At 38.5% G+C, this 25,622-nt stretch overlaps 1 protein-coding gene across 4 annotated transcripts in view; it reads left to right on the forward strand.

Moving 5' to 3' along the window:
• Positions 1-22,414, forward strand: part of TRAPPC13 (trafficking protein particle complex subunit 13) — a 126,505-nt gene extending 104,091 nt beyond the window's left edge. For 2 of the 4 annotated variants that reach the window (XM_053701336.1, XM_053701338.1), the window contains 2 exons: positions 13,083-13,233; positions 22,037-22,414. In XM_053701336.1, the coding sequence (XP_053557311.1) occupies positions 13,083-13,233; positions 22,037-22,144 (259 nt within the window). In that variant the 3' untranslated portion in view covers positions 22,145-22,414. The remainder of the gene's footprint in view (positions 1-13,082; positions 13,234-22,036) is intronic. The other 2 variants (XM_053701337.1, XM_053701339.1) reach the window with 1 other exon arrangement.
• Positions 22,415-25,622: the final 3,208 nt, after the last annotated feature.

Below are 25,622 nucleotides of genomic sequence, written 5' to 3' on the forward strand. Positions count from 1 at the left end.
GATAATAGCAATCATAAAATTAATCTCATTAAACTTAACTGAAATATTGGATACTTTTGATCTGGGCTAATTGAAACATCTGCATAAGGGTGACACTCTTTAGCTTACTTGCATGTCCACACACTCACTATCTTTTTCCATCACGACCCACGGTCCACTCACCCCCCTCCCCCCCCCCCTCCTTCCTCTTTTTTTTTTTTCTCTCACCTCTCCCCCCGGAATTTTATAAAGAAGGGGGTCTTAAGAAATACACGGCTTACTATGCCCCATGGATAAATTCCTTAAATCACCCACTCACTCTCCACATCCTTCTCCAAATATGGCCACCAAATCAAGAGAGAGGAAGAATAAAAATCTCACAGAAACACCCACTGAAATTCACTCATCTTCTATTACCACACCTAAAATCACTGAATGTGTCGACATGCAGGGTTTAGTAGCAAGTATAGCAGACGCCCTCACCCCAAAATTTGAATCTTTAAGAGATGAGATCAAACAAGACCTACTACATCTCACTAATGAAGTCAAACAGTTTGCAACTAGATTACAAGAGGCAGAAAAAAGATTGTCAGATTTAGAAGACACACAAGATCTTCTTAAACCCAGAGTGGAAAGTAACAGCCTTGCAGTTAACAAACTATTAAATAAAATAGAAGATCTGGAAAATCGTTCCCGTAGGAACAATTTGCGCATTATAGGTCTTCCTGAGAGCAGGGAATATGAAGACTTAATTAAATTTGTTTCAACTATATTACCACAGTTAATGGATATCCCAATATCTCCACCCATTTTGGTTGAAAGAGCACACAGAGTGGGGAATTTCAATCAAAACGGAGGCCCGAACTTTAAAGCTAGACCCATTTTGGTTAAATTCTTGAACTTCCAAGACAGGGTTACTTTCCTGCGTCAATTCAGGAAAAAACAGCCAATCATGATTGATGGCTTTAAAGTTCTTCTCTTTCAGGATTTCTCATATGAGACATCTCTTAAGAGAAAAGAGCTCTCTCCACTCTGCACCAAATTAATCAATCAGGGTGCACAAGCCATCCATAATCTACCCGGCTAGATTAAACATTTCGGCTCAAAACCAAACCTTCCTTTTTGATAAAGTAAAAGAAGCAGAAAGCTCTCAGATAGTTAGAGAGATCCTTGCAGACATTAATTCAAAAAAGAATGTACCTTAACTGGTTGACTGCTTAAACTGATAATGAATTGAATTACCTGAAAATTGCTTGGTTTTCCCTTGGTTTTTGGGATAACGGTTTAATGGGAAGTAATTTGTGGATGGGGGGAAGGAAATCGATGAGGGGGGGACGGGGGGACGGGGGAGTCTGAGAGGTTCCTTTTTTTTTTTTTTTTTTTTTTTTTTTTTGTTTTGTCCTTTCTTCTTAAAAAACCATGAGTAGCTCAGCTGTACTAAAAATCATATCTTGGAATGTTGGGGGCATAACATCTCCTATTAAAAGAAAATCTATTATAATACACCTAAAGAAATTAAAAACTGATATTGCGCTACTTCAGGAAACACATTTAAATCTTGAAGAAGCAAAAAAATTAAGATCTGCCTGGGTAGAAAGTGTCATTGCTGCACCTAGCAAGAAAAGAAAAAAAGGGGTAGCTATATTGATTGGAAAAAAAGTTAACTATGAAATTCTGCTATCAGACATTGACCCTGAGGGTAGATACCTTATCCTTAAAATAAAATTAGAAAACACAGCTTATATAATATGCAATATCTATGCTCCTTATTACTTGTGTAAAGAGTTTTGGGACTCCCTCCAACTGAAGATACTGCAGATGGCTCCAGGTTTTTTCTTATTGGAGGAGATTTTAACATGACCTTTCACTCCCAACTAGATAGATTTAGACATAAATTTAAATCAATAAGGACTAAAAGAGACCGGATGGAGACTAGGATACTAGGAGCTTTCTCTCAAAACCTTGGCCTGATAGACATATGGAGAATACAGAATCCAGAGACTAGAAAATATTCTTGTATGTCGAAAGTGTATAAATCATTATCTAGAATAGATTTTTTTCTGATAGATGATAATATAGCCAAAAAGAAACTTCAATCTGATATACACTCCATATGTCTATCAGACAATGCTCCGATCTCATTACAAATTTTCACGAGAAATAATAATGATCTCTTTGCTCGTTTTTATTTCCCCAAGTATCTATATACAAATATTAAATTTAAAAATTGGCTTAGAGCCAAATTTGAGGAATACCAACAGTATAATAAGGATTATCTTGATAAACCAGTTATATTCTGGGAAGCAAGTAAAGCGGTACTTAGGGGCCAGATTCTTGCCTACAATATAAGGCAAAAAAGGAAACAAAGAGAAAAAGAGAAGCAAGTCTCCCAATTTGTAACAAACTCTTATAATAAATATCTGCAATCTAAAACACAATCAAACTGGGACAATTATAATAAAGCAAAAAAAGAAAGAGATATATTTCTCTTAAAAGAAACCACTCAAAGAGAACTTAAAACACAAGCAAAATACTATAGGCAGGGAAACAAATCAGGCAAGTTACTTGCATTCTTAGCCAAAAATAATAATAAACCCCCGGTATTTCAGAGAATACATAGTGAAGATAAGATCTATAATACCCCTGAAGAAATATTGGAGATTTTTACCAACTACTACAAAGAGATATATAAATATAGAGAATCCAATTATCTTCAAAGAGATAGATACTGGGAAAAGTTGATTTCTTCTGTTATGTGTGATCAGTCCACGGGTCATCATTACTTCTGGGATATAACTCCTCCCCAACAGGAAATGCAAGAGGATTCACCCAGCAGAGCTGCATATAGCTCCTCCCCTCTACGTCAGTCCCAGTCATTCTCTTGCACCCAACGACTAGATAGGATGTGTGAGAGGACTATGGTGATTATACTTAGTTTTTATGACTTCAATCAAAAGTTTGTTATTTTAAAATAGCACCGGAGCGTGTTATTACTTCTCTGGCAGAGTTTGAGGAAGAATCTGACAGAGATTTTTTACTATGATTTTAACCGGAGTCGTTAAGATCATATTGCTGTTCTCGACCATCTGAGGGAGGTAAAGGCTTCAGATCAGGGGACAGCGGGCAGATGAATCTGCATTGAGGTATGTGGCAGTTTTTATTTTCTGAATGGAATTGATGAGAAAAGCCTGCCATACCGTTAAAATGACATGTATGTATACACTTCAGTATTCTGGGGATGGTATTTCACCGGAACTACTGTGTTAAAGGTCACTAATCCTTTTGATAACTATTCTCATGTTAAACGTTTTTGCTGGAATGTAGAATCGTTTACATTGCTGAGGTACTGTGTGAATAATTATTTGGGCATTATTTTCCACTTGGCAGTTTTTTTTTTTTTGTTTTAATTGTGACAGTTTCGTTTCTCTTCACTGCTGTGTGGGAGAGGGAGGGGCCGTTTTTGGCGCTCTTTGCTACGCATCAAAAAATTCCAGTCAGCTACTTTTATTTCCTGCATGATCCGGTTCAGCTCTGACAGATCTCAGGGGTCTTCAAACTTCTTTGAAGGGAGGTAAATTCTCTCAGCAGAGCTGTGAGAATTCTTATAGTGACTGTGTATAAAAAACGTTGTTTTGTTTTCTTATGTACAAATTTAATTAGTGTTGTTTTTTACTAATGGGAACAAACCTTTGCTAAAAGTTGTGTGGTTTTAAAGTTTGATGCAATAACTGTTTTTCAGTTCATTATTTCAACTGTCATTTAATCGTTAGTACCTTTTTGAGGCACAGTGCGTTTTTTTGCTAAAAAAGATTATAACCAAGTTGTAAGTTTTTTTGCTAGTGTGTTAAACATGTCTGACTCAGAGGAAGATATCTGTGTCATTTGTTCCAATGCCAAGGTGGAGCCCAATAGAAATTTATGTACTGACTGTATTGATGCTACTTTAAATAAAAGTCAATCTGTACAATGTGAACAAATTTCACCAAACAGCGAGGGGAGAGTTATGCCGACTAACTCGCCTCACGCGACAGTACCTGCATCTCCCGCCCGGGAGGTGCGTGATATTTTGGCGCCTAGTACATCTGGGCGGCCATTACAGATAACATTACAAGATATGGCTACTGTTATGACTGAAGTTTTGTCTAAATTACCTGAACTAAGAGGCAAGCGTGATCACTCTGGGGTGAGAACAGAGTGCGCTGACAATGCTAGGGCCATGTCTGATACTGCGTCACAGCTCGCAGAGCATGAGGACGGAGAGCTTCATTCTGTGGGTGACGGTTCTGATCCAAACAGACTGGACTCAGATATTTCAAATTTTAAATTTAAATTGGAGAACCTCCGTGTACTACTAGGGGAGGTCTTAGCAGCTCTCAACGATTGTAACACTGTTGCAATACCAGAGAAACTGTGTAGGTTGGATAAATACTTTGCGGTACCGGCGAGTACTGACGTTTTTCCTATACCTAAGAGACTAACTGAAATTGTTACTAAGGAGTGGGATAGACCCGGTGTGCCGTTCTCACCCCCTCCAATATTTAGAAAGATGTTTCCAATAGACGCCACCACTCGGGACTTATGGCAAACGGTCCCCAAGGTGGAGGGAGCAGTTTCTACTTTAGCTAAGCGTACCACTATCCCGGTGGAGGATAGCTGTGCTTTCTCAGATCCAATGGATAAAAAATTAGAGGGTTACCTTAAGAAAATGTTTGTTCAACAAGGTTTTATATTACAACCCCTTGCATGTATCGCGCCGATTACGGCTGCGGCAGCATTTTGGATTGAGTCGCTTGAAGAGAACCTTAGTTCCTCTACGCTAGACGACATTACGGACAGGCTTAGAGTCCTTAAACTAGCTAATTCTTTCATTTCGGAGGCCGTAGTACATTTAACCAAACTTACGGCTAAGAACTCAGGATTCGCCATACAGGCACGCAGGGCACTGTGGCTAAAATCCTGGTCAGCTGATGTTACTTCTAAGTCCAAATTACTTAATATACCTTTCAAGGGGCAGTCCTTATTCGGGCCCGGTTTGAAAGAAATTATCGCTGACATTACGGGAGGTAAGGGCCACGCCCTACCTCAAGACAAGGCCAAAGCTAAGGCTAGACAGTCTAATTTTCGTCCCTTTCGGAATTTCAAAACAGGAACAGCATCAACCTCCACTGCACCAAAACAGGAAGGAGCTGTTGCTCGTTACAGACAAGGCTGGAAGCCTAACCAGTCCTGGAACAAAAGCAAGCAGGCCAGGAAACCTGCTGCCGCCCCAAAGACAGCATGAACCGAGAGCCCCCGATCCGGGACCGGATCTAGTAGGGGGCAGACTCTCTCTCTTCGCCCAGGCCTGGGCAAGAGATGTTCAGGATCCCTGGGCACTAGAGATCATATCTCAGGGATACCTTCTAGACTTCAAATTATCTCCCCCAAGAGGGAGATTTCATCTGTCAAGGTTGTCAACAAACCAGATAAAGAAAGAAGCGTTTCTACGCTGCGTACAAGATCTGTTAACAATGGGAGTGATCCATCCGGTTCCGTGGTCGGAACAAGGACAAGGGTTCTACTCAAACCTGTTTGTGGTTCCCAAAAAAGAGGGAACTTTCAGACCAATCTTAGATTTAAAGACTCTAAACAAATTCCTAAGAGTTCCATCGTTCAAAATGGAAACTATTCGGACAATCTTACCCATGATCCAAGAGGGTCAGTACATGACCACAGTGGATTTAAAGGATGCTTACCTTCACATACCGATCCACAAAGATCATCACCGGTATCTAAGGTTTGCCTTCTTAGACAGGCACTACCAGTTTGTAGCTCTTCCATTCGGATTGGCTACGGCTCCAAGAATCTTCACAAAGGTTCTGGGTGCCCTTCTAGCGGTACTAAGACCGCGAGGGATTTCGGTAGCTCCGTACCTAGACGACATTCTAATACAAGCTTCAAGCTTTCAAACTGCCAAGTCTCATACAGAGTTAGTTCTGGCATTTCTAAGGTCGCATGGATGGAAAGTGAACGAAAAGAAGAGTTCTCTCTTTCCTCTCACAAGAGTTCCATTCTTGGGGACTCTTATAGATTCTGTAGAAATGAAGATTTACCTGACAGAAGACAGGTTAACAAAACTTCAAAATGCATGCCGCGTCCTTCATTCCATTCAACACCCGTCAGTAGCTCAATGCATGGAGGTGATCGGCTTAATGGTAGCGGCAATGGACATAGTACCTTTTGCACGCCTACACCTCAGACCGCTGCAATTATGCATGCTAAGTCAGTGGAATGGGGATTACTCAGATTTGTCCCCTACTCTGAATCTGAATCAAGAGACCAGAAATTCTCTTCTATGGTGGCTTCATCGGCCACACCTGTCCAGGGGGATGCCATTCAGCAGGCCAGACTGGACAATTGTAACAACAGACGCCAGCCTACTAGGTTGGGGCGCTGTCTGGAATTCTCTGAAGGCTCAGGGACTATGGAATCAGGAGGAGAGTCTCCTTCCAATAAACATTCTGGAATTGAGAGCAGTTCTCAATGCCCTTCTGGCTTGGCCCCAGTTAATAACTCGGGGGTTCATCAGGTTTCAGTCGGACAACATCACGACTGTAGCTTACATCAACCATCAGGGAGGGACAAGAAGCTCCCTAGCAATGATGGAAGTATCAAAGATAATTCGCTGGGCAGAGTCTCACTCTTGCCACCTGTCAGCAATCCACATCCCGGGAGTGGAGAACTGGGAGGCGGATTTCTTGAGTCGCCAGACTCTTCATCCGGGGGAGTGGGAACTTCATCCGGAGGTCTTTGCCCAAATACTTCGACGTTGGGGCACACCAGAGATAGATCTCATGGCGTCTCGCCAGAACGCCAAACTTCCTCGCTACGGGTCCAGATCCAGGGATCCGGGAGCAGTTCTGATAGATGCTTTGACAGCACCTTGGAACTTCAGGATGGCTTATGTGTTTCCACCCTTCCCGCTGCTTCCTCGATTGATTGCCAAAATCAAACAGGAGAGAGCATCAGTAATTCTAATAGCACCTGCTTGGCCACGCAGGACTTGGTATGCAGATCTAGTGGACATGTCATCCTGTCCGCCTTGGTCTCTACCTCTAAGACAGGACCTTCTGATACAGGGTCCATTCAAACATCAAAATCTAACTTCTCTGAAGCTGACTGCTTGGAAATTGAACGCTTGATTTTATCAAAACGTGGTTTTTCTGAGTCGGTTATTGATACCCTGATTCAGGCTAGGAAGCCTGTTACCAGAAGGATTTACCATAAAATATGGCGGAAATACCTATACTGGTGCGAATCCAAAGGTTACTCCTGGAGTAAGGTTAGGATCGCTAGGATATTGTCCTTTCTACAAGAAGGTTTAGAAAAAGGTTTATCAGCTAGTTCATTAAAGGGACAGATTTCAGCTCTGTCTGTCTTGTTACACAGACGTCTGTCAGAAAATCCAGACGTCCAGTCCTTTTGTCAGGCTTTAGCTAGGATCAAGCCTGTGTTTAAAGCTGTTGCTCCACCATGGAGTTTAAACTTAGTTCTTAACGTTTTACAGGGTGTTCCGTTTGAACCCCTTCATTCCATTGATATAAAAATGTTATCTTGGAAAGTTCTGTTTTTAATGGCTATTTCCTCGGCTCGAAGAGTCTCTGAGTTATCAGCCTTACATTGTGATTCCCCTTATCTGATTTTTCACTCAGACAAGGTAGTTCTGCGTACTAAACCTGGGTTCTTACCTAAGGTAGTCACTAACAGGAACATCAATCAAGAGATTGTTGTCCCATCCTTGTGTCCAAATCCTTCTTCAAAGAAGGAACGTCTTTTACACAATCTGGATGTAGTTCGTGCCCTCAAGTTCTACTTGCAGGCAACTAAAGATTTTCGCCAAACTTCTTCCTTGTTTGTCGTTTACTCTGGACAGAGGAGAGGTCAAAAAGCTTCTGCTACCTCTCTCTCTTTTTGGCTTCGTAGCATAATACGTTTAGCCTATGAGACTGCTGGACAGCAGCCTCCTGAAAGAATTACAGCTCACTCCACTAGAGCTGTGGCTTCCACTTGGGCCTTTAAGAATGAGGCCTCTGTTGAACAGATTTGCAAGGCTGCAACTTGGTCTTCGCTTCATACTTTTTCCAAATTTTACAAATTTGACACTTTTGCTTCTTCGGAGGCTATTTTTGGGAGAAAGGTTCTTCAGGCAGTGGTTCCTTCTGTATAATGAGCCTGCCTATCCCTCCCGTCATCCGTGTACTTTTGCTTTGGTATTGGTATCCCAGAAGTAATGATGACCCGTGGACTGATCACACATAACAGAAGAAAACATAATTTATGCTTACCTGATAAATTCCTTTCTTCTGTTGTGTGATCAGTCCACGGCCCGCCCTGTTTTAAGGCAGGTAAATATCTTTTAAATTATACTCCAGTCACCACTTCACCCTTGGTTACTCCTTTCTCGTTGATTCTTGGTCGAATGACTGGGACTGACGTAGAGGGGAGGAGCTATATGCAGCTCTGCTGGGTGAATCCTCTTGCATTTCCTGTTGGGGAGGAGTTATATCCCAGAAGTAATGATGACCCGTGGACTGATCACACAACAGAAGAAAGGAATTTATCAGGTAAGCATAAATTATGTTTTACCTATCCTTAGATACTGTTATGATACAAGACATAAATTCCCCTATCTATGATCAGGAAATTTCTAAAGCTATCCAAAAATTATCACTAAATAAATCCCCAGGCCCGATTGCTCTCCCAAATGAATATTATAAGATCTTAGAGCAACAAGTAACGCCCCACCTGAAGAACCTATATAATCATTTTTTTGTTCAGAATAATTTGGTTTCTGCTAATTTTTTGACATCCTTCACAACTCTAATCTTAAAACCAGGGAAAGATCCCTTTAAAAAAGACTCCTACAGACCCATTGCATTACTCAATACTGACTATAAGTTATTAGCTTCAATCTTAGCTTCTCGATTGCAAACAGTCTTAACCAATATAATTCATACTGATCAAGGAGGCTTTTTAAACAACAGAAATTCAGCATCCAAAATAAGGGAATTATTTCTAGTTATTGATCATTTTAATTTTCTAGATAATTAAGGCTTAATAACCGAGATCGAGGCTTTGGATGCATCAATAATCACAATTGATGCAGAAAAAGCCTTCGACTCAGTTCACCACGATCATATATTATTTTCTTTGAATAAGTTTGGTCTGAAAGGTAACATATTAGAATTTATCTCCAAAACACAACATAACGCACATACAAAGCTGCTTATTAACAACATGCAATCCACAGAAATAACACTGAAGCGAGGCACGCGACAAGGTTGCCCCTTGTCGCCATTGCTATTTGACATAGCAATTGAATCATTAGCCCTTATGATTAGACAACAAATAGATGGGATCAAGATAAGACACATCGAACTAAAAATAGCTTTATATGCAGACGACATATTACTATATGTTTCTAACTCTAAAATTAATTTTCCTAAACTGCTTACAATAATTGACCAGTTTGGCTCCTTTTCCGGCTATAAGGTAAATATTTTAAAATCAGAGATTATGTGGCTGAAGAAGGAGTTAGATTCGGCTACCAATGTTCCTTTTCAAATAGTTAAGGAGTCTTTTAAATATTTAGGTATTTACATATCTAGGAATCCAGATCTGTGGTATGAACTTAATATTACACCAACTCTTCATAAAATCAAAGAGACTATGAAGAACTGGCACAGCTTTCCGCTTTCCCTTTCTGGGAGGATCGCCCTGTTTAAGATGATTCTCTTACCCAAGATACTTTATGTAATACAAAACATCCCAGTACTTATAAAAATGAAAGACCTACGTGAAATTAATGCTACATTACGCTGGTTCATTTGGCAAAGTAAAAGACCTAGAATTTCCTTGGGCAGGCTCTCCCTGGCAAGAGAGGACGGAGGTCTTGCTCTTCCGGATCTAAAACTATATAACCTTGTTTGCTTGTCAAGGCTAATCCCAGACTGGATACTAGATATCAATTATGTCACTAACAATACGCTGGAGCGAAACATTCTTTATCCATATCTTCCATCTTCCTTATTACACTGCAGAAGAAAAACAATCCCAAAAAATGTTAAACAGATTAGATCTATATACACACCAATCCAAGCATTTTGGAAACTTTTAGAGTTGATAAAGATAGATCCACACATACCAAAGTTTCAAACACTGATTGGTAACCCGGAATTCCAACTGGGTATTCAATCCCCCCCATTTAAAAGATGGGAAATTCTGGGCTTAACCAAAATCTCAGAGTTAATAGATACACATCTATCAACTGTTAAATCATTTGATACACTCAAAAGAGAATATAACCTCCCTAATACTGACTTTTTCGCATACCTACAGGCAAGACACTATGTTTTTAAATTAACTGCTGAACATGGGTGGAATTGGTCCTGGGGACCACTTGAGAAATGGTTTCCACTGGTGAGGGGGGGAATACGCTCAATCTCCTTGTGCTACCAATTGATACTCTCAAAAAGAGGAGATATAAATTTAGAACATCTGTCTCAACAATGGAATAATTTTGATCCTCAGTTAGTAATTAACCATGACACTATTTCAAGGTCAATTGAAAGAGTAAAAACAACTACAGTGTCTTCAACATGGAGAGAGTCTCATATAAAGCTCTTGTATCAGACCCATTATACACCAGCAAAGGGTGCTAAATGGGGAAATCAGTCTTTTTTAACATGTCCAAAATGTTCACGAAAGGCAGCTGATCTGAAGCATATGATATGGGACTGCCCTAGAATTAAACAGCTATGGTGTAAAGTAGAATATTGGATCAACAGGATCCTAAAAATACCATCATTTGAATTATCCTTCTCCCATAGTATCTTTCTATGGGAAGACCCTGAGAAACAAACCCATAAGAAACTTATAAACACAATTATTTTATCAGTTAGAAACTTGATTCTATGCTATTGGAAAAACATTAATGCCCCCAGTTTCACAGAAATCAAAAATTATGTGCAAAAGCAATGCATGATAGAACAAATTGACACAGACATGAATAACGACCAAGACATTTGCTCTTTTTTTCAAAAATGGTCTATGTTTATTAAGAGTTTATCTCCAGGAGAAATAGACCATTTAATATTCCCTTTCCGGAATTCGGAATTAGTTCTACTGGGACTTTGGTGATCTTGGTAGATTAATGCATTTTTTCTTTTCTTTTTTTTCGTTTTTCTTCTTCTCCTCTCTGTCTCCCCCCCTCCCCCTCCCTCCCCTCCCCTCTTTTTTTCTTTCTGTAAATACAGCTGATATAGATAAGTTAATCCAGGGGAGGGTTATCCTTGGTTGAAATATGATTATACAATGACCCCTCATCCGGGTAAAAGGAAAAAAATTGTACAGTTCTGTTATAGTTGATACTAAAAAAATATATAAAATCGAAACTATGGTTAACGTGATTAGGATTAAGATGTAAATAAGTTAACAAAATAATGTTAGATTTTCATTTAACTATCCTTCTTCTTTATTTTATGTAACAAAGCTTTATAATGTTGAAAACGTATTCTGTTTGTTTATGTACAATGTTAAATAAAGAAATACAAAAAAAAAAAGACAACAGAATAAATTGTGCTGAGTTTAGTAATGCCACTAATAATCAGATGCCACCAAACATCATTGTTATTTATACTTGTATATAATTGTAGTACCATTCAATATTAGTAGCGTTATTGCAATATGTATATATACAGGGTTTGGCTTTTGTTGTTACTCAGTGGTTGATTATAGTTTAGTTTAACATTGTAGCGTAATAACTAATATTACAATTTCTCTCAACGTTTAAAAAAAGAGCAAAATGGACCCCATTGTCCACACAACCCCCTGACGCGTTTCACCGGTTAAGGATTTATCAAAGGCCATCGTGGAGATCATTGGCGATGTGGTATAAATAGAAAACAGAGCAACCATTATAAGTGGTAACATTAAGCACTTACTAATACACTTTGTATCTAGTATTAGTAACACAATTTCCCTTGAATACATAGTTACCACTACTGAAAGCATGATAACTCAGTTACTCACTGACATTCGAAAACTGACTGAGAATATTACAATTATACGGCACAAACGAGACAAGCACTATATAATAGAATATAGAAATACCACTAGAGATAGATCCTATTCAAAACGTGGATGGATGTACTTAGAACCAGAAATATAATTCAACTGAAACCACGAATGTAATATAACTGCATTGCAGAGAATACTTTATTATAACATTTCATTTGATAATAGCCTCTTACATCCACCTTTGCTACTAATCCTCTAATCTCTATATATTGTGGTCAGACCTATATCAATAGCTGCCAACATAGCAGTGCATTATAGTGGGATCAATACCAAAACAGATAGCCACTTGATTCACTAGGGAACTATATCATTCCCTACAGTATTGTGTACCACAACCACTATATACACATATTTAGTGTGGAATCATATTAAGTGAACTTTACTTCTACTATACTAATAGTGGTAATCAGAACCACTTGAAAAAATTAACATACATTGTCAAAGTTAATCTCTTGCACTAATATATACATAATCAAGGCCATTGATATAATAACCAAGAGATAACCTTTGAGTATAACTATACCAATTTCTTTCTACCTTTTTAATGTTACTACCCATTTTTTATCTTTGTTGTGAAATTCAATAAAAGTTATCTTTTAAACTTAGTTCCAGCCTTGCAATAGTCTGGGCATAGAGTAATATTTAGGCATCACTGTCTTTGGAACTCTTTCTAAAATTTCTTTTCCAATATGAACAGATGTTAGCACCACTCACAATCATAGAATCTTATCAAAAGGTAAGATAAGATATACTCAAACTCAAGATTAATAAAATTTCATACATTGGGGGATTGCCTATTTATTAGTGCCACTGCTTTTGTGTGTGTGTTCAAACTATAGTTGTCACCTATAAGACAGAAGCACATATTTAATTATTAACTAACTTTATCTTACATTCTTCAGAAGGAATTGTCTTCATGTCTTGATGAAAGTAATTGTCTTGTTTGACTACTTCATGCATAATGTATTGTATTTATTTTTATCTAGCAGTGAAAGAACCATGGATCTTATTTTGGAGATGTGCAATACAAATGCCATTCACTGGTGTGGAGTTTCAGGAAGGCAGCTAGGAAAGTTGCACCCGAGTTCGTCACTTAATCTTACGCTCACACTACTTTCCTCAGTGCAGGGCCTACAAGTAAGTGAGACCTTATTGTTTTTTATTGAGTCATTTTAATAGTTATTGATTTAAGTTTAGAAAGGTTGTGACTTAGCTTGTTAAATTGTATTTAATATGAAGTTTGCAAACTTATAACACAACCCTGGAGGGTCTAATAGTGTGGACTTGCTGCTCGCGGCAATGCCCGCGCTATTATAGCCACACAATCCCTTAACGACCAGCAACGTACATAGATGACTTGTGTGATTGGCTTACCCATGTGCATTGCTATTTCTTCAACAAAGAATATCTAAAGAATTAAGCAAATTAGACAATAGAAGGAAATTGAAATGCGGTTTTAAAATTGTATTCTCTATCTGAATCATGAAAGAATAAGTTTGGCTTTTGAACCTTGCTCTAATTCCTAAAGCAAACTAACAAAAGTAAATAGTAGCGCTATGTGCTTTCCCTCCACGGAAACCGTCATCTGAAGAACAGGTACTTATGCGGGCTTTTCTATAATTAGCATGTATTTTAGGTATATAATTGACCCCTTCTCTGCCAAGACATTTTTACACCTCTTTGCTTGAGCTGTTTTTTTGCATTGACACATAAATGTAAACTTTTTTTTCTGTGAGGTACCCACGCAAATTATACATTTTATATAATTATTTCCCAGCAGGCCAAGTTTGCAAAAATTTCATGGTATAGGAAAACACCACATATGAAATTTATTTTAAAAGTTAAAGGGCCACTTAAGTCAAAATAAACTTTTATGATTCAGATAGAGCATATAGTTTTAAGACACTTTCAAATTTACTTCCATTATCAAATTTCCATTATCTTTTTATAAACACACTTTCTGGGGAACAAGATCCTACTGAACATGTGCACAAGCTCACAGGGTATACATATACTAGTCGGTGATTGGCTGATGTCTGTCACATGATACAGGGGCGGAAAAAAATAAATGTCTACTGCTTATTTGAAATTCAGAGTAAGTGCTATTGCATTGTCTTTTAATTATGTACTTGTTAATTATGTAATTCTACTGCATTGAGTGATCCTTTGCATTTTTTTGTCATTTATGGTGTACATAGTAAATAGCAGCATGGGAGTCATTATTTCCTAAATATTTCAAATGAAAACTTTTTTTCTTTCATGTAATTAGCAAGAGTCCATGAGCTAGTGACGTATGGGATATACATTCCTACCAGGAGGGGCAAAGTTTCCCAAACCTCAAAATGCCTATAAATACACCCCTCACCACACCCACAATTCAGTTTTACAAACTTTGCCTCCGATGGAGGTGGTGAAGTAAGTTTGTGCTAGATTCTACGTTGATATGCGCTCCGCAGCAAGTTGGAGCCCGGTTTTCCTCTCAGCGTGCAGTGAATGTCAGAGGGATGTGAAGAGAGTATTGCCTATTTGAATGCAGTGATCTCCTTCTACGGGGTCTATTTCATAGGTTCTCTGTTATCGGTCGTAGAGATTCATCTCTTACCTCCCTTTTCAGATCGACGATATACTCTTATATATACCATTACCTCTGCTGATTCTCGTTTCAGTACTGGTTTGGCTTTCTACAAACATGTAGATGAGTGTCCTGGGGTAAGTAAATCTTATTTTCTGTGACACTCTAAGCTATGGTTGGGCACTTTGTTTATAAAGTTCTAAATATATGTATTCAAACATTTATTTGCCTTGACTCAGAATGTTCAACTTTCCTTATTTTTCAGACAGTCAGTTTCATATTTGGGATAATGCATTTGAATTAATCATTTTTTTCTTACCTTCAAAAATTTGACACTTTTTTCCCTGTGGGCTGTTAGGCTCGCGGGGGCTGAAAATGCTTCATTTTATTGCGTCATTCTTGGCGCGGACTTTTTGGCGCAAAAAATTCTTTTCCGTTTCCGGCGTCATACGTGTCGCCGGAAGTTGCGTCATTTTTTTGACGTTATTTTGCGCCAAAGATGTCGGCGTTCCGGATGTGGCGTCATTTTGGCGCCAAAAGCATTTAGGCGCCAAATAATGTGGGCGTCTGATTTGGCGCTAAAAATATGGGCGTCGCTTTTATCTCCACATTATTTAAGTCTCATTTTTTATTGCTTCTGGTTGCTAGAAGCTTGTTCTTGGCATTCTTTCCCATTCCTGAAACTGTCATTTAAGGAATTTGATCAATTTTGCTTTATATGTTGTTTTTTCTCTTACATATTGCAAGATGTCTCACGTTGCATCTGAGTCAGAAGATACTACAGGAAAATCGCTGTCTAGTGCTGGATCTACCAAAGCTAAGTGTATCTGCTGTAAATTTTTGGTAGCTATTCCTCCGGCTGTTGTTTGTATTGATTGTCATGACAAACTTGTTAATGCAGATAATATTTCCTTTAGTAAAGTACCATTGCCTGTTGCAGTTCCTTCAACATCTAAGGTGCAGAATGTTCCTGATAACATAAGAGATTTTGTTTCTGAATCCATAAAGAAGGCTATGTCTGTTATTTCTCCTTCTAGTAAACGTAAAAAATCTTTTAAAACTTCTCTCCCTACAGATGAATTTTTAAATGAACATCATCATTCTGATTCTGATGACTCTTCTGGTTCAGAGGATTCTGTCTCAGAGGTTGATGCTGATAAATCTTCATATTTATTTAAAATGGAATTTATTCGTTCTTTACTTAAAGAAGTACTAATTGCTTTAGAAATAGAGGATTCTGGTCCTCTTGATACTAATTCTAAACGTTTGGATAAGGTATTTAAAGCTCCTGTGGTTATTCCAGAAGTTTTTCTTGTTCCTAATGCTATTTCTGCAGTAATTTCCAAAGAATGGGATAAATTGGGTAATTCATTTACTCCTAAACGTTTTAAGCAATTATATCCTGTGCCGTCTGACAGATTAGAATTTTGGGACAAAATCCCTAAAGTTGATGGGGCTATTTCTACCCTTGCTAAACGTACTACCTTTCCTACGTCAGATGGTACTTCGTTTAAGGATCCTTTAGATAGGAAAATTGAATCCTTTCTAAGAAAAGCTTATCTGTGTTCAGGTAATCTTCTTAGACCTGCTATATCTTTGGCTGATGTTGCTGCAGCTTCAACTTTTTGGTTGGAAACATTAGCGCAACAAGTAACACATCATGATTCTCATGATATTATTATTCTTCTTCAGCATGCTAATAATTTTATCTGTGATGCCATTTTTGATATTATCAGAGTTGATGTCAGGTTTATGTCTCTAGCTATTTTTAGCTAGAAGAGCTTTATGGCTTAAAACTTGGAATGCTGATATGGCTTCTAAATCAACTCTACTTTCTATTTCTTTCCAGGGTAACAAATTATTTGGTTCTCAGTTGGATTCTATTATTTCAACTGTTACTGGTGGGAAAGGAACTTTTTTACCACAGGATAAAAAATCTAAAGGTAAAAACAGGGCTAATAATCGTTTTCGTTCCTTTCGTTTCAACAAAGAACAAAAGCCTGATCCTTCATCCTCAGGAGCAGTTTCAGTTTGGAAACCATCTCCAGTCTGGAATAAATCCAAGCCAGCTAGAAAGGCAAAGCCTGCTTCTAAGTCCACATGAAGGTGCGGCCCTCATTCCAGCTCAGCTGGTAGGGGGCAGGTTACGTTTTTTCAAGGAAATTTGGATCAATTCTGTTCACAATCTTTGGATTCAGAACATTGTTTCAGAAGGGTACAGAATTGGTTTCAAGATGAGACCTCCTGCAAAGAGATTTTTTCTTTCCCGTGTCCCAGTAAATCCAGTAAAAGCTCAAGCATTTCTGAATTGTGTTTCAGATCTAGAGTTGACTGGAGTAATTATGCCAGTTCCAGTTCCGGAACAGGGGATGGGGTTTTATTCAAATCTCTTCATTGTACCAAAGAAGGAGAATTCCTTCAGACCAGTTCTGGATCTAAAAATATTGAATCGTTATGTAAGGATACCAACGTTCAAGATGGTAACTGTAAGGACTATCTTGCCTTTTGTTCAGCAAGGGAATTATATGTCCACAATAGATTTACAGGATGCATATCTGCATATTCCGATTCATCCAGATCATTATCAGTTCCTGAGATTCTCTTTTCTGGACAAGCATTACCAGTTTGTGGCTCTGCCGTTTGGCCTAGCTACAGCTCCAAGAATTTTTACAAAGGTTCTCGGTGCCCTTCTGTCTGTAATCAGAGAACAGGGTATTGTGGTATTTCCTTATTTGGACGATATCTTGGTACTTGCTCAGTCTTTACATTTAGCAGAATCTCATACGAATCGACTTGTGTTGTTTCTTCAAGATCATGGTTGGAGGATCAATTTACCAAAAAGTTCATTGATTCCTCAGACAAGGGTAACCTTTCTGGGTTTCCAGATGGATTCAGTGTCCATGACTCTGTCTTTAACAGACAAGAGACGTCTAAAATTAATTACAGCTTGTCGAAACCTTCAGTCACAATCATTCTCTTCGGTAGCCTTATGCATGGAAATTCTAAGTCTTATGACTGCTGCATCGGACGCGATCCCCTTTGCTCGTTTTCACATGCGACCTCTTCAGCTTTGTATGTTGAATCAATGGTGCAAGGATTACACAAAGATATCTCAATTAATATCTTTAAAACCGATTGTTCGACACTCTCTAACGTGGTGGACAGATCACCATCGTTTAATTCAGGGGGCTTCTTTTGTGCTTCCGACCTGGACTGTAATTTCAACAGATGCAAGTCTCACAGGTTGGGGAGCTGTGTGGGGATCTCTGACGGCACAAGGAGTTTGGGAATCTCAGGAGGTGAGATTACCGATCAATATTTTGGAACTCCGTGCAATTTTCAGAGCTCTTCAGTTTTGGCCTCTTCTGAAGAGAGAATCGTTCATTTGTTTTCAGACAATGTCACAACTGTGGCATACATCAATCATCAAGGAGGGACTCACAGTCCTCTAGCTATGAAAGAAGTATCTCGAATTTTGGTTTGGGCGGAATCCAGCTCCTGTCTAATCTCTGCGGTTCATATCCCAGGTGTAGACAATTGGGAAGCGGATTATCTCAGTCGCCAAACGTTGCATCCGGGCGAATGGTCTCTTCACCCAGAGGTATTTCTTCAGATTGTTCAAATGTGGGAATTTCCAGAAATAGATCTGATGGCGTCTCATCTAAACAAGAAACTTCCCAGGTATCTGTCCAGATCCCGGGATCCTCAGGCGGAGGCAGTGGATGCATTATCACTTCCTTGGAAGTATCATCCTGCCTATATCTTTCCGCCTCTAGTTCTTCTTCCAAGAGTAATCTCCAAGATTCTGAAGGAATGCTCGTTTGTTCTGCTGGTAGCTCCAGCATGGCCTCACAGGTTTTGGTATGCGGATCTTGTCCGGATGGCCTCTTGCCAACCGTGGACTCTTCCGTTAAGACCAGACCTTCTGTCTCAAGGTCCTTTTTTCCATCAGGATCTGAAATCCTTAAATTTAAAGGTATGGAGATTGAACGCTTGATTCTTGGTCACAGAGGTTTCTCTGACTCTGTGATTAATACTATGTTACAGGCTCGTAAATCTGTATCTAGAGAGATATATTATAGAGTCTGGAAGACTTATATTTCTTGGTGTCTTTCTCATCATTTTTCTTGGCATTCTTTTAGAATACCGAGAGTATTACAGTTTCTTCAGGATGGTTTAGATAAGGGTTTGTCTGCAAGTTCCTTGAAAGGACAAATCTCTGCTCTTTCTGTTCTTTTTCACAGAAAGATTGCTATTCTTCCTGATATTCATTGTTTTGTACAAGCTTTGGTTCGTATAAAGCCTGTCATTAAGTCAATTTCTCCTCCTTGGAGTTTGAATTTGGTTCTGGGGGCGCTTCAAGCTCCTCCATTTGAACCTATGCATTCATTGGACATTAAATTACTTTCTTGGAAAGTTTTGTTCCTTTTGGCCATCTCTTCTGCCAGAAGAGTTTCTGAATTATCTGCTCTTTCTTGTGAGTCTCCTTTTCTGATTTTTCATCAGGATAAGGCGGTGTTGCGAACTTCTTTTGAATTTTTACCTAAAGTTGTGAATTCCAACAACATTAGTAGAGAAATTGTGGTTCCTTCATTATGTCCTAATCCTAAGAATTCTAAGGAGAAATCGTTGCATTCTTTGGATGTTGTTAGAGCTTTGAAATATTATGTTGAAGCTACTAAATCTTTCCGAAAGACTTCTAGTCTATTTGTTATCTTTTCCGGTTCTAGAAAAGGCCAGAAAGCTTCTGCCATTTCTTTGGCATCTTAGTTGAAATCTTTAATTCATCTTGCCTATGTTGAGTCGGTTAAAACTCCGCCTCAGGAAATTACAGCTCATTCTACTAGGTCAGTTTCTACTTCCTGGGCGTTTAGGAATGAAGCTTCGGTTGATCAGATTTGCAAAGCAGCAACTTGGTCCTCTTTGCATACTTTTACTAAATTCTACCATTTTTATGTATTTTCTTCTTCTGAAGCAGTTTTTGGTAGAAAAGTACTTCAGGCAGCGGTTTCAGTTTGAATCTTCTGCTTATGTTTTCATTTAAACTTTATTTTGGGTGTGGATTATTTTCAGCAGGAATTGGCTGAAAATTCCCTCTCTAGTGACTCTTGTGTGGAAAGATCCACATCTTGGGTAGTCATTATCCCATACGTCACTAGCTCATGGACTCTTGCTAATTACATGAAAGAAAACATAATTTATGTAAGAACTTACCTGATAAATTCATTTCTTTCATATTAGCAAGAGTCCATGAGGCCCGCCCTTTTTTTGTGGTGGTTATGATTTTGTATAAAGCACAATTATTCCAATTCCTTATTTTATATGCTTTCGCACTTTTTTATCACCCCACTTCTTGGCTATTCGTTAAACTGAATTGTGGGTGTGGTGAGGGGTGTATTTATAGGCATTTTGAGGTTTGGGAAACTTTGCCCCTCCTGGTAGGAATGTATATCCCATACGTCACTAGCTCATGGACTCTTGCTAATATGAAAGAAATGAATTTATCAGGTAAGTTCTTACATAAATTATGTTTTGTCCCATATTTAGCATCAGTTCACCTTCCCAAAAAAATCAAAATCTAGGATCTGATATCTATTTTCCAATAACAATCGATAATAAAAAACTTCAATAAAGTTTATCATTTTTGGCACTTTATAGAAAATGAGTAGGTCTAAAATATCTAATCATACAAATATTAATACATTTCAAATTTACACAAAATTAAGATTTTCCAGAGGGTCTACTTTCAAATAAGGAGTCTCATGTTTGCCTTTATATTTTGGGGGGCAACATAGGGCATACCTCAACTCCTTGATGTTATTCCATATGTCTATGGTTATGTCAGATTATCCCTGATGAGATGCTCATCGGCAAAAAGCCACCTGGGCATGTGATCCTTTCCTTTGAAAAAGGCCCTCTAGGTTTCCAAAAGAGGGGTCAATTTTCCCGCTGTAGTGCATATTTTGGGGTGCTACGGACCCTTTTTATAGCCCAGAGCACTGTAAACGGTGTTTGCCATTTCTTTAGCAGTCTCTGAACAGGCATGAACCCCCTCATTTGAAAATGGGTAATCTCCTCTGGGCTCCTTTGAAGCAACTGTCTACCATTCAGTAAATACATTAAGTAGGTGAGTAATATAAACTGGAGTCACGTACCCTTCTATGTTTTTATAGGAAGGGGCTCTAAAAGTGCCCTCTCCCCCTCATCAAATACTGCACAGGTGTGTACTTACTCCTCACCTGAAATTTAGATAGAGGGAGGTGTGACCTTTTGATTTAGAAGAGGGACATTTCTCCCTTAAATTGACAATAATTATAGTGGGGAGCACTAACAGAGCCTCTACATCCACGTTGCTTGTGCTAGAGAAACAAGCGACCCTCGTATGAAAAGGCAGACTACCCTCTTTTAAATGAGGGGGTCACTTGTTTTTTAACACAGAGGATGAGATAGGGGCTCTTTTTGGGTTCCCCCCCCCCCAGGTTAAACAGCATTTTAGGTGCAGGTTGTAATGGCAAAGATTACATTTATGGCATTTCATTATTTAAAGTTTACCATTACTTTGAGAGTAAATCAGATTTTATGTTTAGCACAATATACTATACTCCATACTATGTTCAGACATCTAATTCTGGGTTTCATCAAGTGAGAAATTTATTATTATTATTATTATTATTATTATTATTACAAAATAGTCATACATAACATTACAATATAATCTTGACAATACGGAAATGACCAACAGTTCAGAAAACAATAGATATTTGGTATTGTGTAGTGATTTCTTATGCAGTCCAGTAATCTATTAAGGCCAGTTGTAAGCAAAAAGACCAAATGACGGAGTAAATAGCTAAGTCATGGTTATGTTTCAATATCCATATCTTTTTAACTAGTCCACAGTATTGACAAGGGTAACGTTAATCTGGGGGACTAGAGTTGCCTCTGAAAATATACATGTAAGAGAACAGAGATTTGTGGTAGAGTTGAAAAAGAGGAAATAATGGAATACAGCTGGGGAAGGGGGACAGTCCTCTCACTAAGGAGGCCATTTTTAAAATGTATACCACAGATTTTATGTTTTTTTTTTGTTTTTTTTTAATATATTTTTTTTATTGAAGTCATAAACAGATACAACCAAGGTTATGCCCCAAAGCATTTACAGAACAGTGCAATTACAATATTATTGGATAAGTGTTACAAACAAAAACCCTACAGTAAGGGTATAATGTATCCAAACAGTACACGTAATATTATAGAATTTAGGCAGTTTACAATAAGACTTCAGTTTTATAATAAAAGTAATAACAATAAAGCAAAAATAGTCCCAGATTTTATGTTTTAACTGAGGCATTCATTTTTATTTTTCCTCAGAGTGTCTCAGGGTTAAGACTAACAGACACCTTTCTGAAGAGGACATATGAATATGATGATATTGCACAAGTGTGTGTCGTTGCCTCAAACATTCATGCAGACTCTTGATGCTCCAAAAGTTCTAAAGTACTCTACATCTTCAGGACCAACTGTGTGTCATGGACTCAGCAAGCACACTTACCATTTGTCATAAACTCCACAAACTGAAAAAATATACAGTATATGAACATTTGCAGATAATTTAAGCATGTTTTATTCTTTAATACCCTCCATTTTTTTCTCTGAAACCTTGTAAATTGTTTTAAATTAAATATTATACTTTGTTTTAAAATGTTATATGTATTTTATCTAATAAAGTGTAAATATTAACTTGTGTAATTGATATATCTGTTTATTATATACATCATAAAGTTGACATAAGCCGACTCCTGCAAACAATATATTTCCTTGTTTATTATGTGTGCTTTCTATTAAAATATACATTTGTATTGTTTTGGTTCTGCACTAAAATAACTTATTTGTGTTATCTATTTCTTTCACACAGGTGGTGAGAGTCCACAATCCATTACTCCTGGGAATTACTCTTCCCTGCCACTAGGAGGAGGCAAAAGTTCCCAAACCCCAAGAGCTCTATAAAACCCATGCCACCTCACTGGTAACTAGTCTTGTCTTTACCTCTGCTAGAGGAAGGTGAAGAATGAATAGTGCAGTGTTTGATGGAGGGTTGTACTGGGACTACAGTGAGAATTAGTCCTCTAGTCTTCCAAAGGTGTCGCAGGGACCTGTCCACTTTGCCTCCTCTTGTGGGGTCATCGATATTCTCCTATTCCATATCCTCTGCTGATATGTTTCAGCACTGGTTTGGCTTTCTGCTGTTTATTCCAGTAGATGAGTGCCTATAGGTAGGTACTGTATTTTATTATTTAATTATATATTTTAAAAAAATTCTTGCTTTATTTCTCTTGTTAAGTGTATCCAGTCCACGGATCATCCATTACTTATGGAATATATTCTCCTTCCCAACAGGAAGCTGCAAGAGTCCACCCACAGCAAAGCTGCTATATAGCTCCTCCCCTAACTGCCATATTCAGTCATTCTCTTGCAAGCCTCAACATAGATAGGAGGTCGTGAGAGTCTGTGGTGCTTTCTACTTAGTTTATTCTTCAATCAAAAGTTTGTTATTTTTAAATGGCACCGGAGTGTGCTGTTTATCTCAGGCAGTATTTGGAAGAAGAATCTGCCTGCGTTTTTCTATGATCTTAGCAGACGTAACTAAGATCCATTTGCTGTTCTCACACATTCTGAGGAGTGAGGTACTTCAGAGGGGGAATGGCGTGCAGGTTTTCCTGCAGATAAGGTATGTGCAGTAAAATATTTTTCTAGGAATGGAATTGACTAAGAAAATACTGCTGATACCGAAGTAATGTAAGTAAAGCCTTAAATGCAGCGATAGCGACTGGTATCAGGCTTATTAATAGAGATACATACTCTTATAAAAATGTGTTTTAAAACGTTTGCTGGCATGTTTAATCGTTTTTTAACGTACATTGGTGAGAACACTGTAATGTTGGTATAGCCTTAAATGCAGTAAAAGCGACTGGTATCAGGCTTATTAATAGAGATACATACTCTTGTAAAAATGTGTTTTAAAACGTTTGCTGGCATGTTTAATCGTTTTTTAACATATGTTTGGTGATAAAACTTATTGGGGCCTAAGTTTTTTCCACATGGCTGGCTTAAATTTTGCATAGAAACAGTTAACTGAAGCTTCCCACTGTTGGCTGTGGCAGTTTGTTGTGTCTGTTTTTAAAAACGTCTATGTCGTTTTTTTTAATCTGTTTTTTGCATTAAGGGGTTAATCATCCATTTGCAAGTGGGTGCAATGCTCTGTTACCTTATTACATGTACTGTAAAAATTTCGTTTGTTTTACTGCCTTTTTTTCACTGTTTTTCAAATTTTGACAAAATTTGTTTCTCTTAAAGGCACAGTAACGTTTTATATATTTGCTTGTTAACTTGATTTAAAGTGTTTTCCAAGCTTACTAGTCTCATTATTAGTCTGTTCTAACATGTCTGACATAGAGGAAGCTCTGTGTTCATTATGTTTTAAAGCCATGGTGGAACCCCAACTTAGAATGTGTACCAGATGTACTGATTTCATGTTAAACAATAAAGATCATTTTTTGTCTTTAAAAACATTATCACCAGAGGATTCTGTCGTGGGGGTAGTTATGCCGACTAACTCTCCCCACGTGTCAGACCTTTTGACTCCCGCTTTAGGGACTCACGCTCAAATGGCGCCAAGTACATCAAGGGCACCCATAGCGTTTCTTTTACCAGGGGATTCTGTCGAGGGGAAAGTTATGCCGACTAACTCTCCCCACGTGTCAGACCCTTCGACTCCCGCTTCAGGGACTCACGCTCAAATGGCGCCAAGTACATCAAGGGCGCCCATAGCGTTTATTTTACAAGACATGGCAAAGGTGGTGAATAATATTCTGCCAGCAGTATTAGTCAGACTACCTGAAATTAAAGGAAAGCAGTTAGCTCTGGGGGTAGATACAGAGCATACAGACGCTTTAAGAACCATGTATGATACTACCTCACAATATGCTTAGTCTGTGGGTGATTTTTTTTTGACTCAGGGAAGATGATTTAACCTGATTCTGATATTTCTACATTTAAAATTTATGCTTGAGAACCTCCACTTGTTGCTCAGGGAGGCTTTGGCTGCTCTGAATGAATGTGTACAATCGCAGGGCCAGAGAAATTGTGTAGACTGGATAAATAATATGCAGTGCCGGTGTGTACTGATGTTTTTCCAATACCTAAAGAGGTTTACTAAAAATTTTTTAATAAGGAATGGGATAGACCAGGTGTGCCGTTCTCTTCCCCTCCTATTTTTTAGAAGAATGTTTTCTAATAGTTACCACCACACGGGACTTCTGGCAGACAGTTCCTAAGGTGGAGAGAAGAGTTTCTACTCTAGCTAAGCGTACCACTACCTCTGATGAGGACAGTTGTGCTTTTTAGATCCAATGGATAAAAAATGTTTATTCAACAGGGTTTTATCCTGCAGCCCCTTGCATACATTGCTTCTGTCACTGCTGCTGCGGCGTTCTGGGTTGAGTCTCTTGATGAGGCTTTACAGTTAAGCGACTCCATTGGATGAATATATTTGACAAGCTTATGCTAGCCAATTCCTTTGTTTTCTGATGCCTTGTTCATTTGACTAGACTAACGGCTAAGAATTCTGTTTTTTACTATACTGGCGCGCAGAGCGCTATGGCTTATATCATGGTCAGCTGTCGTGACTTTAATAAATAAGCTACTTAACTTCCCTTCAAGGGGCAGACCCTATTCGGGCCTGGTTTGAAGGAGATTATTGCTTATATCACTGGAGGAAAAGGTCATGCCCTTCCTCAGGATAGGTCCAAATCAAGGGCCAAAAAAAAAAAGTCTAATTTTCGTGCCTTTTAAAAACTTCAGGGCAGGTGTGGCATCCTCTTCCTCTAAGGCAAAACAAGAGGGAATTTTTGCTCAGTCCAAGGCGGTCTGGAGACAAGCATGAAGGAACGGACCCCTA

Source organism: Bombina bombina, chromosome 2 (assembly GCF_027579735.1).
Source record: "Bombina bombina isolate aBomBom1 chromosome 2, aBomBom1.pri, whole genome shotgun sequence".
NCBI classification, from domain to species: domain Eukaryota; kingdom Metazoa; phylum Chordata; class Amphibia; order Anura; family Bombinatoridae; genus Bombina; species Bombina bombina.